The 16,370-nt window shown below is 36.9% G+C and overlaps 1 protein-coding gene across 1 annotated transcript in view; it reads right to left on the bottom strand.

Moving 5' to 3' along the window:
• The window catches only part of Dhc16F (Dynein heavy chain at 16F), a 1,052,459-nt gene that overhangs the window by 972,740 nt on the left and 63,349 nt on the right, over nt 1–16,370 (bottom strand). The window contains exon 4 of the mRNA XM_068227815.1: nt 13,435–13,676. Within this exon, the coding sequence (XP_068083916.1) occupies nt 13,435–13,676 (242 nt within the window). The remainder of the gene's footprint in view (nt 1–13,434; nt 13,677–16,370) is intronic.

Here is a 16,370-nt window from a genome sequence, read left to right as displayed (position 1 = left end):
GCATTTTTGTGATAGTTCTTAGGGTTATGTGAATAATTGTTGGTATTATTATTTCAAAAACTACATTATTGATGTTATTACAGTATTTTTTTCTCTAACCTTTATGCATTCTTTTTAGAAATTTTAAAAATTTCATAATTAATTAATTAATTAATTAATTCATTCATTCATTCATTCATTCATTCATTCATTCATTCATTTATTTATTTATTTATTTATTTATTTATTTATTTATTTATTTATTTATTTATTTATTTATTTATTGTCTTGTTGTATATGACGAGACTCAGGCTATGAAGCCTGCCATTCTGTCCAACCATACATACACCTACATGAGGAGTTAAATATATGATGATGATGATGATGATTATGCTTGTTGTTTAAAGGGGCCTAACATTTAGGTCATCGGCCCCTAATGTTACAAAATGAGACGAAATGGAATGACAAATTAAAAGTCCAAAATCCTCCACTGACCAGAATTCAAAACGTGAGGATGAAGAATGAATGGATGGATATGAATTTAAAACAATCAGTGGATCAGACCTGCAATGTTTCACATTCACAGGAACTGACATGAAATAATAGTATTACTGACCAAGGGACTGTGTCTGTAGCATAATGCTAAATCGATGATGTTTTTAGTCTAAAGGGGTCCAAAATCCAAGCATCGGCCCCTCATAATGGTATTTATCACTAGGAAAGTAGAACTTGGTATTTGTCATATTGCGGTACTAATCAAAAGTAGCATAGACTCGCGGCACTGCACACGGTATGGTACTACTCACAGGTAATGAAATTCGCACATGAAATACAGGCCTATGGTGTTTCGCACATTGCAGCACCATTTACAAAAACATATCAGATGCAAGGCTTTTCAGGCATTTGCTCTAATAACCAGCATTTCGTCTTAGGTCTGACACTAGACTCGTCGGAGTGGGATGTGTCAGACCCTACCCACTGACGCTGGGTGTATGCAGGTGAGCTTATCAGAAGCCACAGGGACCTGCACTATCCCGTGGTGTTCCTCATATAGTGGGCACTAATCATAGGCAAGCCAGAACCATGGTGTCGGTCCTAAAGTGGTACCAATCACAGGTACTATAGAAGCCGGCAATGCACTTTGTTGCTATTAATCACAAACCTATTTGGTACCTAACATAGTAGTACTACCCGCAAGTAAAAGCGACCCATGGTGTTCCACGAGTGGTGGTGCTAAATCACAGGTTGTTTCATGGTTCTAATACAATCACCCCCGTGGTTGCCCCTTTTAGTCGCCTCTTACGACAGGCAGGGGATACCGTGGGTGTATTCTTCGCCTGCGTCCCTCACCCACAGGGGGTAATGATCTACTGTAGCCAGTTGAGCGGTGAATGGCAATGCTCAGTAATGATGTGGATGATGATCTGGTAGGAATACTAGAAGGTGATGCTAGGTAATGGAATTGTGTGTTAAGGTGTGTAAATGTTGTCGCTCTCTTAAGCGGAGCCATGAAAGTCTATCATATGCGGGAGAAAGATGGTTAAACTTTGGTGTATCTGAAATAAATCAAACACATGCGTCATGTGCCTTTTGGAGCTTGATGGAAAGTGAGGCGTTCAGGTTACTATATACTACGTCACAGTAATCGAATATTGGCATTACCATACTTTGGATAAGCAGTTTTCTTATATTTTGGGGGAGTAAATCTCTGAGTTTCTTAAGGGAATGTAAGGAATAAAACAATCACCGACATATACCTATTACATGATCGTTCCAACTAAGGTTTTTGTCCATTACCATCCCTAAGTTTTTAACTGTGTCTTTGAATTGTAACTGAGTGCCTCTTAATGTTACTGAGTGGGTATGAACGTCTGTGAGGAGTGCGCAGGTTTTTTGGGTAGCTAAAAGAATACACTGCAATTTTTGGGCACTGATTTTTAGTGCATGGTTATTGGTCCACTTACATATTCTTTCTGGGTTGTCATTCATATTATTTATTGTAGTCGGTAAGTCATGAGTATGTGCATGTGTATATATTTGTAAGTCATCTGCGTACACATGATATTGACAATGTTTAATTACTTGTGTTAGTCCTGAAATGAAGATTGAAAATAGGAGTGGTGCTAGCACTGACCCCTGTTGTATTCCAGTCTCTATAGATTGCCATGAAGAGAAATTTTCACCTGTTGATACAGAGAGTTAGGAATACATCCAGGATAGTGTACTTGTGAGAAGTTAAGAGCACATAATTTTGCCATCAACATGTCCGTGTCAATGCAGTCGAAGGCCATACTAAGGTCTAGAAGAGTTAGAACAGTAACTTCTCCCTTACCCACAGCTATTCCTCTGTCATTTGTAATTTTAACTAGTGCAGTAGTTCTATGATTGCTTCTAAAACCAGACTGGTATTTGTCAAGAAGTATATTGTTATATAAATATGCAGTTACTTGTCTGTGAACTGTTTTCTCCAAAATTTTGGACAGAAATGGCAAAATGCAAATGGATCAAAAGTTTTTAAGTTCTGGGGGATTGTTGGTCTTTGGGAGTGGGCAAACAATTGCACATCTATACTTGTAAGATGCTAATTAATTTATTATTTAACCACCTATTCAGTACATTATAAGTTGCAATTGCACATCTCCAAAGGGAAGATAATATGCCGTTTATCAGTGAGGTACCGGTATTAATGATGTGGGTTAGAGTTGGTAGGATTACATCTAGAGTTTTTAACAGTAACAGTGGAACAATCTCGTCAAACTTGTCACAGTTGTCTTCAATGATCATGCAATTTGTCTCACTTCTGCGGGAGTTCAAGTGAAAAATATAACTGATCTCCTCCATTGTTAGTATTGTCATTGTGTAGAATTTTGTTAATCGTCTGTTCTTTTGATGTCTAGTCAATGTTAATGGGTCTTGTAGTAAAGTATTGGTTTAAATAATCCAGTGGTAGTTTAATATCAGCGGCTTTTTTTTTTCAAAATGGCGCCCGGTAATGACGACGTAGTGTTTTATTCTCCGAGTAAATTAACCGTAAAATGTGACGAAAAGTGCGGAAAATGTCGAAAATTAGTGAAAAATGGAATGTTGTGTGATTCATGTGATCGATGGTGGCATTATAAGTGCGGAAATTGCCCTAGAGACGTAAAAACTAATGAAAATGTTGACTGGATTTGTGAGCAGTGTGTTCGGAATGTTGTTGTTGGGGACGGCGTTGACGAAGCACCGAAAACAGTCGATGAGGAATATAAAAGTGCATTAGAAATTATAAACATTCTAAAAAAGGACAATGAGACTCTTAAAGTTGAAAATCAAGAATTAAAAGAAAGACTGCGATCGCTAGAATTTGGGACTGACCATTCTTCGAGTGATATACCGGTACAAGTAACAAACTCGAGCACGTGGTGTCAAGTAGTTCGTGGATGGCCGGCTAAGAAGAAATCTACAACTGAATTTCCGGAAATAAACATTAGAAATAGGATTTCTGCCCTAAATAATCTAATCATGGAAGAAAGTGATCGCGCGCGTGAAACCAAATCATCGCGATCCGTTGCCGTGCCGAGTTTAAAATTTAGGCCTAGAATTCAGATTCAAGACCCAGTTAGGCCTAAATCAGCGAAGGTAGCTGTGTTTGCTGATAGCCAAGGAAGGGGAATTGCGGGAGTTATTAACGACGAGAATATAGCAGCAACCGGAGAAATATATCCAGGAGCTTCTATCAGCAGTGTTGTGGAAAACGTAGAAGCAGCAACTAGGAACTTCGGGAGCGGCGATGCAGTGCTTATCATCGGTGGGACGAACGACGTAGCTCGCGACGACGCCAAGAATGTAAGATCACAACTTAAACATACACTAGGGAAGCTGACCCACACTAACGTTTTTGTAGTGAACGTGCCCCACAGGCATGATTTGAGTAGAGACTCGTGTGTGAACATTGAAGTGGACAAGGTCAATACAGATATTGTTAAAATTTGTAAACATTTTCGGAATACTCAGGTTATTGAATGCAGCAGTTTTGAGAGATACTGTTATACAAAACATGGCCTCCATCTAAACAATTCAGGTAAACGAAAGATAGCAAATATTGTTCTAGATTTTATTAATCTTAAGATATGTACTGTAAAACAGGCAACTCCCTTGAGTTATAATACTAACCAGGAAAACTAGTAGAAAGAGCCAGCTGTACTTCAAGCTGGCTCAGTCAACTAGAAAATGAAACTCAGGATAGTAAGGAATTTCAAGTTACCCAATTGCAACAGTCAAGTTTTAGGGAGGAAGGGGGTCTGAGATTGCTCTTGGTAAACTGTCAAAGTGTAGTAAATAAACAATTAAAATTCGGTACATTGATGGAATCTTATGAGACTGATGTGGTGATAGGAGTGGAATCGTGGTTGAAAGAAGGGGTGGGTAATACACCTCACTTTAGCACTGTGAGCACGGTTCTTCGCTGTTCTTGTTGTAGAGATAATATGCAAAGCAACTTCACTTGGATTTACAATGATGTTATGATGTAAAGCATAATTACCACACCCAAATTTTCATAAAAGAGTCCAGACTTTCTGCTTGAAAGTTCAAAATCATTTCCAATCTTTTGACAGTGCATTGTCTATTTCCTCTTTTTCTGTAAGGAATAATAATGTTATTTGTTTTATGTCCCACTGACTACTTATATGGTTTTCTGAGTTGCCAAGGTGCTAGAATTTTGTTCTGCAGGAGATCTTTTACATGCCAATGAATCTACTGAGCACCTTCAAATACCACTAGACAGAGCTGGAAGTGAACCTGCCAACTTGAGCTCAGAAGGCCAGTGCTCTACCATCTGAGCTACCCAGTCCAACCTCCTGTTGAGAGAAAGTCTTCATACATTTTCTTGCTGATTTCAGAGGTACTAGGTACATATTCTTTCTGATATCCTATAGGGACAAACTCTTTTTTGCAGAATTCAACAATGCACCAACAAACCACTGATAATTAGCACTCACAGTAGTAATTCACAATTAGATTGTATCAAGATGCTCAGAAAAATCAGTCAAGTTTGTCTTCATGAAGTTCGGGAATAGTTACTCCCAGGGCAATGGAACTCATGTAGGTACTTTGATTCTGCCAGCTAGCATCAGTTGATTGCTTTAGACCTACCTCCAGTGCGCCTGTTACTCTACCTTACAGAACCACACATGCCAAATGCCAGAGCTGCTATTGGTTGTAACTCCTGCCAATTGTTATTGGTTGAAACTCATACTTGAATTCTCTATATTTTTAAACAGTTTTTTGAAATTGATGTTGCTATTAATTAATTACATTTCATTGGAGGTCTGTGTAAGTGCACATTTTTGTCTGCTGTTTGGTTTGGAGTTTGAAGATGAAGGACTAATGGAAACAGGCTATTTCAAGTAAGGACACTTATTTTATTCTTGTTTTGATGAATATTCACATTGGCATTTTATTGTGTGTCTGCCATTTATTTCAGTCAAGCAATATTATTTACTTTCTGTATTCATTACTCCAGATATATTTAAGGCAATATTCTGTATTGGAAACATCAGTCGGCTAAGCCGTTGCCCAGGAAACGCTCAAGTGAATGTGGGCACGCACACACTATTTGGCAAAGTACAATGACTGGCTGAAATAGCTCCTCCATTGATTAGAAGGGAAGCTGCAGCATGCCATGAGAAAATCGAGGCCATAACAAATTAAAAGCACCCTTTGAATGGGTATATTCCAACACATGCAAAACTAAAATCTCAAAGCAGTTTCTCCCCAAACACTCCACTTCTCAATAAAATATCAGAAAGAGCCAAAATAGAAATTTGGAGCACCCAATCAATGGAACTGTCTGGATGGTTATTACCGGAAGAACAACTTCCTTTAGGTCATGAGTTTGATTAGAAAACCTGGATAGGCCTAAACAGACTTCAAGCAGGAGTGGAAAGATGCAGAGAACATTTGCGGAAGTCCATATATCTGGAAAATAATGATACTGCACTATGTGCATGTGGAGAAACCCAGACTATTCATGTCATTCAATGCCCTTTGGCTCCTGTGACCTGTACCATTGCCTACCTGTGAAAGGAAATTTCTTAGAACTGCCCTCCAAAAGACATGATTTGATCAAGTGAAAAATGATGAGATCCGATCTAACCTAGGTCTAAATGAATTGATGGAGGAAAGACTTAGGTCATCTAGACTTAAATGGTTTGGGCATGTTAAACAAATGAATAGCACAAGGTTACCATGTGCTTATTTGGAAAAGAGAATAACAGGCAGAAGACCAGCTGGAAGACCAAGAAGAAGATGGATGGACCAACTGAAGGAAGACATGGAGAGAATCTGTCATGGACAACAAAATCTTTTTGAATAGGCAACTTTGGAAGACTCTCCTTTTCAAACATCCTACCTGGCTCGCTGGAAGGGCAAACCAAATGATGATGATATTAGCGGCCAAGCATTTTCAGCTGCAGCTGCTAGATGTAAGGCTTACAACTTGTTTCACAACTAGTTTACATTGCTTAGTATGCAAACAGTGGACAGTGTAGTAAGAGTTCTGTGAGAAAGGATAAACCATTTCAACCATCTGCAGTTGCTAATATTTCTGGCAGAGATTAATAATTTTCTTATATTGTACGGTAAAGCTGCACGAACAAAATGTGTAAATATAGTGAGTAAAATCTCTCTCATGTAGACTAGAGTAATACTGGTGAATTTTCTTCTTCTTCCTGATACGTTTCTGCTTATGCAGGTTGTTCACAGAGCCTCTTCCAATCTTCTCTTTTTTCACACATTCTATCGTTCATCACTGTCTGCCACTGTTGTCCTCTCCAATTTATGTCATCATCCACCTGAGCCCTCCATCTTGTTCATGGTCTTCCAATTGGTCTTCTTCCAGATTCTGTCCATTCCAGAGCTCTTCTTGGTAATCTTTCTTCTCCCATTCTTTTGATGTGGCTGAACCATTTCAGCCTATTTCTCTGCATAGTTTCTTTTAGAGGGTTGATCTGTAGCATGTTTTGTATGGTTTCATTTCTTACTTTGTCCTTCCTTGTTTTACCCAAGATCCCTTGCAGAAAGGGTATCTCTCTCGCTTGTAATCTACTCAGATTTTTTTTTTGTCTAAGTCCAACATTCTGATCCATAGCTCAATATTGGAAAATAACATGATTCATATATCATGATTTTTGCTTTGGTAGGTACTTTCCAAATTCTAATTATATTTGATACACAGTAATAAAATTTTGAGCAATTTCCTATGCTCTCCAAAACTTCTTCCTTGATGTTTCCTTTCCCAGATAGCTTACTTCCTAGGTATTTAAAAGCATCTACTTCTTTAAGAATTTTTCTATTACACCTAACATACTTCATTTTTTGTTTTCTCTACAGATTTTGTCGTAGGACAGGTATCCTAATTATGATAAAACCTTCAATACTCGTATTTTGAAGTTTTATGATGAGCCGAAAGTATTATGTTATTATATTTATGTTTCGTGTCCATGGACGTATAACGTGCGGACATACGGACACACAGACTTCCAATATGGTGTCAGGGAACAGCACCATTAGGTCTCTGATGTGAAACATGTATATTTTTTCTTTTTAGATTGTTTTTGTGACGAGTGATTGTTTTCCTTGATCTGACAGGATAAGTTCGTAGCGATAATAAAGATTTTTTTTTTAGAAATACGTAAAAGTGTTCTCGTGTGATATTTTTATTGCGTAAAATAGAAAATCGCATATAGAGAACGACAATTTTCACTACCACACTTTTCATTAAACTTATTTCCATGCCTGCTTCTTTAATTACCCTCTGGCAGGTATTTAGTTCTTCTTCCAATTTTTATTCATTTTCTTCCCATATCATTACATCATCTTCATATGCTATGACTTTCATATCATTTGCTGTTGACCTTGGCAAACTTTCCTCATAATGTTGTCCATCACTATAGGTATTAAAGAGCACTAGTGAAAGTACACTCCCTTGTCGAACTCCTCTGTCTGTTCTAAACCATTCTGATTCTTTGCCATCTATTATAACACAGTTCAGACATTTGTTATACACGTTTCCAATTCTGAATTGCATTTCTCTTGACAATTCTATTCTATTCAGCCCTTGTTATATCTCTTCTCTTCCAATTGTGTCATAAGCCTTTTGTACATCTATGAATGCAACTGCGATGTCTTACCCAAATTTCCATTTCATTCCTACTATTTGTCTAGCTGTAAATATGGCATCAATAGTTGATCTTCCAGATCTAAATCCTTGTTGTTCTTCTCTTAATTGTGAATCTATCTTGTCCTTGATTTTTTGTAAAATTATCTATTCATAAATCTTCATGCAATGACACAGTAATGCTATTCCTCCGTAGTTGTCACAAATTGCCTTATTACCTTTTTTTAAAACAGGTACAATAAGCCCTTGTCCAATCATCAGGAATCTCTCCGTCAGTCCACACTATCTTCATTATTCTATACAGCCACTGCATTCAAATAGGTCCTGCAGCTTTATTCATTTCCACTGTGATGTCATCTATTCCAGGAGCTTTGCCATTTTTCATTCCTAATATAGCTTTTTCTACATCTGACATTTGTAGATCTTCTCTTCATATTTCATCTGATTGTTTATTCGTCCCTTCCACTGTAATACTGATATTTATTTTATCTTTCTCTTGTTCACTTGTTTCATTTTGTCCTTCATATAGATTTTGGAAGTATTATTTCCATACTTTCAAAACTTCTTTTTCTTCCCACACAGGTTTCCCATCTTTGTTGATGACTTTTGATGTATTTTCTTTTTGCTTCCTTCTGTTGCCTAATATATGGTATAATATTTTCTTGTCATTCTTATAATTCTCTTCTCTCTCTTTGGTAAATTTTTCCCAGGACTTCTTTTTAGCCTATGCTATCATTTTCCTTGCTGCTCTGCTTAGTCATTTCTATTTGTCTCTATTATGTTCTGTTCTGTTTCTGAACCATTCTCTCCATGCATTATTCTTCTTCTGGACTGCATCTGCAATTCTCTCATTCCATCATGGAGTTTCTTTGTGTCTGATTTTTGTTGATGTCCTTTGACAGATTTCTTCTGCTGCTTTGAATAAAGCCTGTTTGAACCTTTTCCATTTTTCCTCAACATCCTTCCTCTCATCTTTAGGAAGTTGAGTTTTAATCTTTTCCCTATATATCTATTGGATTTCTCTATCTTTTAGTTTCCAGCATTTGATTTTTGCCTGTCTTTTTCCCCATATTTACCCTTTCTGAATTTCATCAATGTCCCCACCAACAGCCTGTGGTCACTATCAAGATTAATGCTTGGTATTACTTTCATGTCTGTCAAGCATCTTCTGATTTCTTCCATTATTTTTATACAGTATAATCAATTATGGATTTCTGTTGCAAGTTCCAACTGTATTTGGTAAACTTGTGACTACCGGTATCTCTTTTCTTATACCATACATTACCAATGATCCATTTATTTCACAGACACATGTCTAATAACATCTCCCCTTCATCATTTCTGTGGTTTTCTCCGTGGCTTCCTATAAATGTTTCATATGAAATGCCAAATAATAAAAATTCACATATAAACTTCAGATCTAAATAATGTAGATCAGATTAGGTTCAGATTGGTCAATCTAAGTAGGTGATACCTTAGGTAGGATGTTGTACTGATGATATTGAAGGACATAACAATAGTTAAATATGATGCTAAACTCCAATTTTCAGTTAGAGGAGTAGACCAAGATTGAATAAGAAAAGTAAGTTTAGAATGTTGAGAATTGTCAGGTCTAGATGATAACTGACCAGTTTAACTCATATGAACACATATTAAAGAAGAAATGAACCTATTTCAGTTATGAATATGAATCAAGTAGAATGTAAGATATGTAGGCTAGTTGTACAAATGAAGAGTCAGTGTTTCAGTGGTTGCTTATTTAATCAAAGAAAATTATTTGTAAATGACCACATTTTTCTCTTCCTATTTTTTAAATAATTATATTTAATAAATAATTAGAAGTCATGGTTAACTTGGTGTATTATTTATAAGGATTATGATACAATAAGATAGCTAGAAATAAGGTTTTGCATATATGAGTTGGATAATATCATTGCCAAGGTGTGTTGGATGGAGATGTCCATCGTTCATGAACAAAGTTTGGATATTACAAGTAATGAAAATCATTTCTGGTCCGTATTTCATAATGGTCTATATTGACAACTGATAACTATCAAAGGGCAGAGAAAGGTCCACCTATTCAATACCATTAGATTAATGTTATCTTATATTAACATTGGTACTAGTTTTGTTCTTGCTATATTAGGTCATTTTCAGCCATGACCAAAATTGGAAATAGCACGCATAATATGAACACCAATAAAATACAGTATTGCAATTGGTATGTCTTAATTTTTATTACATAAGGTTGAGAACACATGTAAGCCCTGACCAAACTGATGTTGTTATACACATGTCTGAAGTCCAATGGGGCAATAATATCACGCCTTCATTAGTAGGTAAATTCTTAGTCTAAAACAGTGTGAATGAAATATCAGACTACACATTTAAAAAAATGGAATTAAAACAACACTAAAACTGTTGTTAGTGTTGTTGAACTATGCCAATTTCCGCATAATAAACAAGTCTTGTTGAGTCTTGAATTGATTTTGGAGCTGATAATTCATCGTTTGTGTACAGTGTTTCCAACTCGGTGGATTTTCCACCAAATTTTGCAGATTTTTAAATGGAGCAGTGGATAAATTTTGCATTTAGCAGGCAGCGGATTTTTTGACGGATTTTAAAACTTCTTTTAGCAATTTTCAGTGGTAACAATATCACCTTTCATCACCAGGAGAAAAAATAATATAGAACCTACTATGGTATAATAGTCTACCCTACTTAGACCTATTCCAGTTGTATTCAAATTATTCTGCATACTACCACTCTTTTTCTAGACCAACTCTGGCCCAAAGCCTCAGTCAGAATTTGTTACAATCGTTACTGTACTCTTGATGAGCCGGGTAGTGCTGTGTTTGATAAGGTGTTTCTTTTGACATCAGGTTCTTTTCAGTATGTCAATATGTAAAAAGAAATAGTTAAAAAGTAGATATTTTGTAAAGAGTGGTTAAATAATTAAACTTGAAAAGACTAGTTGGTTGAGCTCTCCCAGTGATCCCAAACACGGACGGTGCATCTATTGGCAGTGCAATATAAATGTGAAATTGTTTGACATTATGTCTTTCCGCACTTATCAAAAACAATGAAAACAGTAATGAAAGTGAAAATAACTTTTGAAATAGATTTGAAAATTTCCATATGTGCCTTGCTGCTGTGAACTGCCAGCATTAATTTTGAAAAAAGAATAGAACCATGCGGCTTCATATGAAACCACAGGACTTCAAACCAGCACATCTGCTTCAGAGCATATAGTGCGGGGAGGATAATGTGATGAACTCCTGTTCTGAAACTGGTGAGTGTTGAGTTAATCTCTTTTATTAAAACAGCGTGTAAATGCTATTTGATTCAGTTCAAAATTTAGCAGAATTTAGCGGATTTTCAACTAAAATTTAGCTGAGAGAAGATTTGTGGGTTGGCAACACTGTTTGTGTGTGTTTTGGATCTTTTGATTCACAAATTATGCCTTAACGAATAAAATATGCGAGTAACAGTTTATATAGCATTAAAAGGGACATTCAAAACTTGAATAAGTGGCCTTTTCATCTGATGAAATGATCTGTGTTAGAATTCAGTGTAAAGTAAAATGTCTGAAAAAGAAAAAAAAAAAAACTGAAGTGAAATTTGAGAAAAGAAGGGAAGCTAAAAGATTGGGAAATAATATACACCTATATGAGACTCACCCCCAATAAGATGATCTGGGAATACCTAGAAGGTGTAAAGATGCTCTATCAAAAATGCTTCGGCTGTGTCCTTTCAGATCAGTTTCAAACCAAGAGAGGAGTCCAGCAGAGAAGTGCCTTTTCACCACTCCTCTTCATCCCTGCCATGGATCAGATCATAAAATCCATCATAGAATATTACAAAGAGCCTAACACTCTAATATTTGCAGATGATATCCTCATTTGAGGAGAAATTGAAGCAGAAGTACAGGAGAAACTAAATCTTTAGAGTGACAAGTTTAATGAATATGGACTAAACACCAATAAAGCAAAAACTGTTGAAATGACTATCAGCAAAAAAGGCACAAATTTGAACATTTTTCTGGAGGGAACTCAGACACAATCAGGTTCCTAACTTCAAATACCTTGGAAGTGTCGCTTCAAAAGATAACATAACAAACTTAGACATACTTAATAGAATTCAAAAAGCTTCTCAATTTTATTTTCAAGTGGAAAATTTACTGTGTGAAGATAAAATACCCCCAAAAGAAAAATTGACCACCGAGCTCAATAGCAGCAGTCGCTTAAGTGCGACCAGTATCCAGTATTCGGAAGATAGTAGGTTCGAACCCCACTGTCGGCAGCCCTGAAAATGGTTTTCCGTGGTTTCCCATTTTCACACCAGGCAAATGCTGGGGCTGTACCTTAATCAAGGCCACGGCCGCTTCCTTTCCACTCCTAGCCCTTTCCTGTCCCATCGTCGCAATAAGACCTATCTGTGTCGGTGCGACGTAAGGCAACTAGCAAAAAAAAAAAAAAAAATGACCACGTTTCATTCCTACTTCATTTCAGTTCTCACCTATGGACTCAAAACATGTGCCCTACATAGCAAGGCTAATAGTAAAATCCAGTCAGCAGAAATGAATCTCATCAGAACAATGACCTAAACGACCAGGAAAGACAAGATTAGAAATGTAGCCAACAGGAAGGAGGCTGGCATCAAAATACCTTTTACTAAGCTTTTAGGAAGATGCAGGCTACAATGGTTTGGACATGTAATGAGGAAGGACAGAAGGAGAACAGGAAGGGATTACTTTTACAGAAAAGTGAGAGGGAAGAGACCAATAGGGAGGCCAAGGAGCTGATGGATAGACAGTGAAATTGGAGGTCAGCAAGAGCAATGTCAAGTGGGAGGACATAGAGGAACAGAAACTACATTCTGACAGGAAAAAGTCGTGAGCACTTGTACACCGCACCTGAGAAATTGGAGCTGGAAATGGTGATGATGATAATGATGTGAAGTAAATATTCTGGCTCTCTATGTCATATATACTGGCATATTAAAGACCTCTGGTGGTGTACTCAGTATCCACCCAGAAAATTTAATCAGTATTCGAAACTGTCCAATAGAGTGATGCTTTACTTCTAGATGACAGCAGAATTGTAATATCAAAATATGTATGAAGATCACTCAAATGAAACCAAAATAGGAAGGTGTGCAACACGGTAGCTGAGGTGTTAATCTAAACTTGAGCCACAGAAACCAAATCACACTCGTGTAAATAAGGACGGTAAAATTTATGGTTTTAATTAGACAAACATTAATCCATAATATAAATGATGACTGTAAATAATTACCGGGTTAAAAGTTCACAAAAGCGCCTCTTGTTGCATTGGTCAGTGTAAGACATCTTAACTCGTGGGTCATCTTTAGTATACTTTGCTGACCCAGGTACACACAGCTCAGGTGGTAAAAAATTACTATCATCAATAGTAAATCCAGCTGAAATTAGGGCTCCATTACAAGCAACATCAACAATTTCCTTAAGCAGTTTACGGAAGATAACCAATCTTTCAACAATGCTCTCCAGTTTACCCATCTGAAAAAGAAGAAAATTTTGTCATGCAAAATGTACACTAATAATGGTCATACACAACACCAAATAATTAAATTTCAGGGTAAATATTAACAGAGGGCAACAAATTTAATCCATAATCTTCATAAAATGACAAAGGTGTGCTTAAAAACAGTGCTGATGATTCAAATTACAATTAAGTAAAAGCACAAATAAATAGACTACATTTTTATTACTTAACTCGGAATTCTGCATTGCACATGGAATTCTAGTGTACACGTTGTGAGCAAGATTGTATTAAATTGCATAGCTCTTAACGTTACCCTAGAAATGCGATGGTGAAGTCACCAAACATCTTTTCTCATATGAAGACTGAGTTAGGGAATTTTCATTGTAATGGTAGACCCGCTTGCCTACCATCAGTCACAATCAGGTTGGGGAGTTTTATTATAATTGTAGACACTCACTCTCCACCTGCCTTTTTACACCCTCAGAAAGACTGTCTTAGTGGTTTCCCCAACTGAAATGAACATACATTACAATGACGTAAGTAGAAATGGCGCGAGTAAAAACAATGCTTTCATATGAAATACTCGACCAAATGAAACACCACATATTTTCTCACCTTTAACGAACAGGACTACACTGCCGATCTAACAGTCCACAACTGGAATGATCAAGCCCCAGACGGCTGTGATTCGTGAAGACTCTTCGTCCTTTTTCAGCGGGGAGATTGTCGAATAGTGGAGACTCTCAGGGCAAATCTATGCCCTTTTACTAATCTGTTTCCTAGGAGTACCCGATGAGTCGGAAAATATCAATTCACTACAATGGCGGCGGAAAAATCTATCTGACTTGGAGGCAAATTTTTCCTCCAAGACAGAGAATTTAATAAAAGTGAGGAGGAAGAAGCTTTCCTTAAGAAACAGCTCTTTTCACAATTGAATTGAGTTATTAAGTGAAATGTGATGCTGTAATTTGGAATAGGTCTAAATTGTCGTCATCCTCCACCGCCGCCGCCGCCGCCGCCACCACCACCACCACCACCACCACCACCACCACCACCACCACGTCAGCCTCTGCCTTAAGTATGAACACTGCTCATTCAAAACAGCATGTCAGAGTAAGGATCGAATAACTGGAATACTGTTCTACGAAGAAACAGTGTGTTACGTACCAGCTGTATCAGAAAATGTATGAACCAGAGGAATGGCATGCTAAAGAAGAAAGTTTTATAATTCCCCGGCTATTTCCCGCCAATATTCAGTCAGGCTTTTGTACTCTGTATGCAGCAGTAATCCCATCTATCGGAGTTGAGAGGCAGCATAAGGGACAAATAACATCACAACAAACAATGGTCAATGTAATGATATTGTTGATCAGTGTTATGCACCTTCGATATTGTAGGCCTTCACATTTAGTTTTCTTCCGACTCTGAAATACCACTCATCATAGTCGGTACAGTAAAACTGAATACAATATAAATGATCGGAGATTGTATTCTCTGTAACTTTTGTTATCTAGCACTTTTCGATAGAACCAAAAACATAGGTATTTAAAAATTAAAATTTAGGCACCTTCCCCTAAACTACAATTTCAACCAGGGTGAATAAAATTGTTTATAGCTTACACTGTAGTTTCTTATTCCCCAACTCTATACACTGATTTTCATTAAATTCTGTCAACCCATTTTCTCGCAGCTAGGCGTCGTTATGGACTTAGCAACAAAAATACAAATTCATGAATATCTGTGTTATCATAGCCGGTATGGTAAAATGTATAAGACATAAATGGTCGGAAATTTAATTCTATAAAATTTTGGTTATGTTGTATTTATCGATACGATCATTAATAATATAAATATTTGAGAATTAAATTTTGGGCCTTCCCCTAAACTACCATTTCATTCTGCTCGAATAAAATAATGTATATCCTAGATTATAGTGGCTCATTCTCCGACCTTGTACACCAGTTTTCAATGAGATAGGACCACTAATGACGTAAATATTTAAGAATTAAATTTTAGGCCTTCCCCTAAACTACCATTTCACTCAGCGTAAATATAATTATTCATAGCCTAGGTTGTAGTGATTTATTTCCTGACTTTGCATACCAATTTTTATCAAGATAGGACTACTAATAACATAAATATTTGAAAATTACATTTTAGGCCTTCCCCTAAACTACCATTTCTATGAGCGTGAATAAAACTATTTATAGCTTATATTGTAGCGGTTTATTCCCCGACTTTGCATACCGATTTTCATTAAATTCTCATTAGCCATTTTCTAGTGATGCGTGTACATACACACAGACAGATAGACAGACAGACAGACAGACAGACAGAAATTACGGAAAAGTAAAAAGTGCATTTCCTTGTTACTGTGGACATGACCGATACAGAAATACCATTCTTTTCAAATTCTGAGCAATGTACAGACAAAACTCTTATTTTATATATGTAGATAGATTGTAATGAACAATTTTAAACCATTTTTCATAACATATTTGAAATATGCTAACCTGCCTGGTGACCAAGACCTTTAAGGTGTCAAGTCTATATGGTCTGACACCATGGTTAACCGGTTCTAGTCCTGTTAGTGGAAATGATTTTTACAATCCAAATTTTGGCAGCCGGGATAGAAGAGGTAGTGGTACCAGGCGAGTTGGCCATGCGGTTAGGAGCGCGCAGCTGTGAGCTTGCATCTGGGAGACAGT

This window comes from Anabrus simplex, chromosome 5, assembly GCF_040414725.1.
Source record: "Anabrus simplex isolate iqAnaSimp1 chromosome 5, ASM4041472v1, whole genome shotgun sequence".
Classification (NCBI taxonomy): Eukaryota; Metazoa; Arthropoda; class Insecta; order Orthoptera; family Tettigoniidae; genus Anabrus; species Anabrus simplex.
This window is presented reverse-complemented; position numbering and strand designations above follow the sequence as displayed.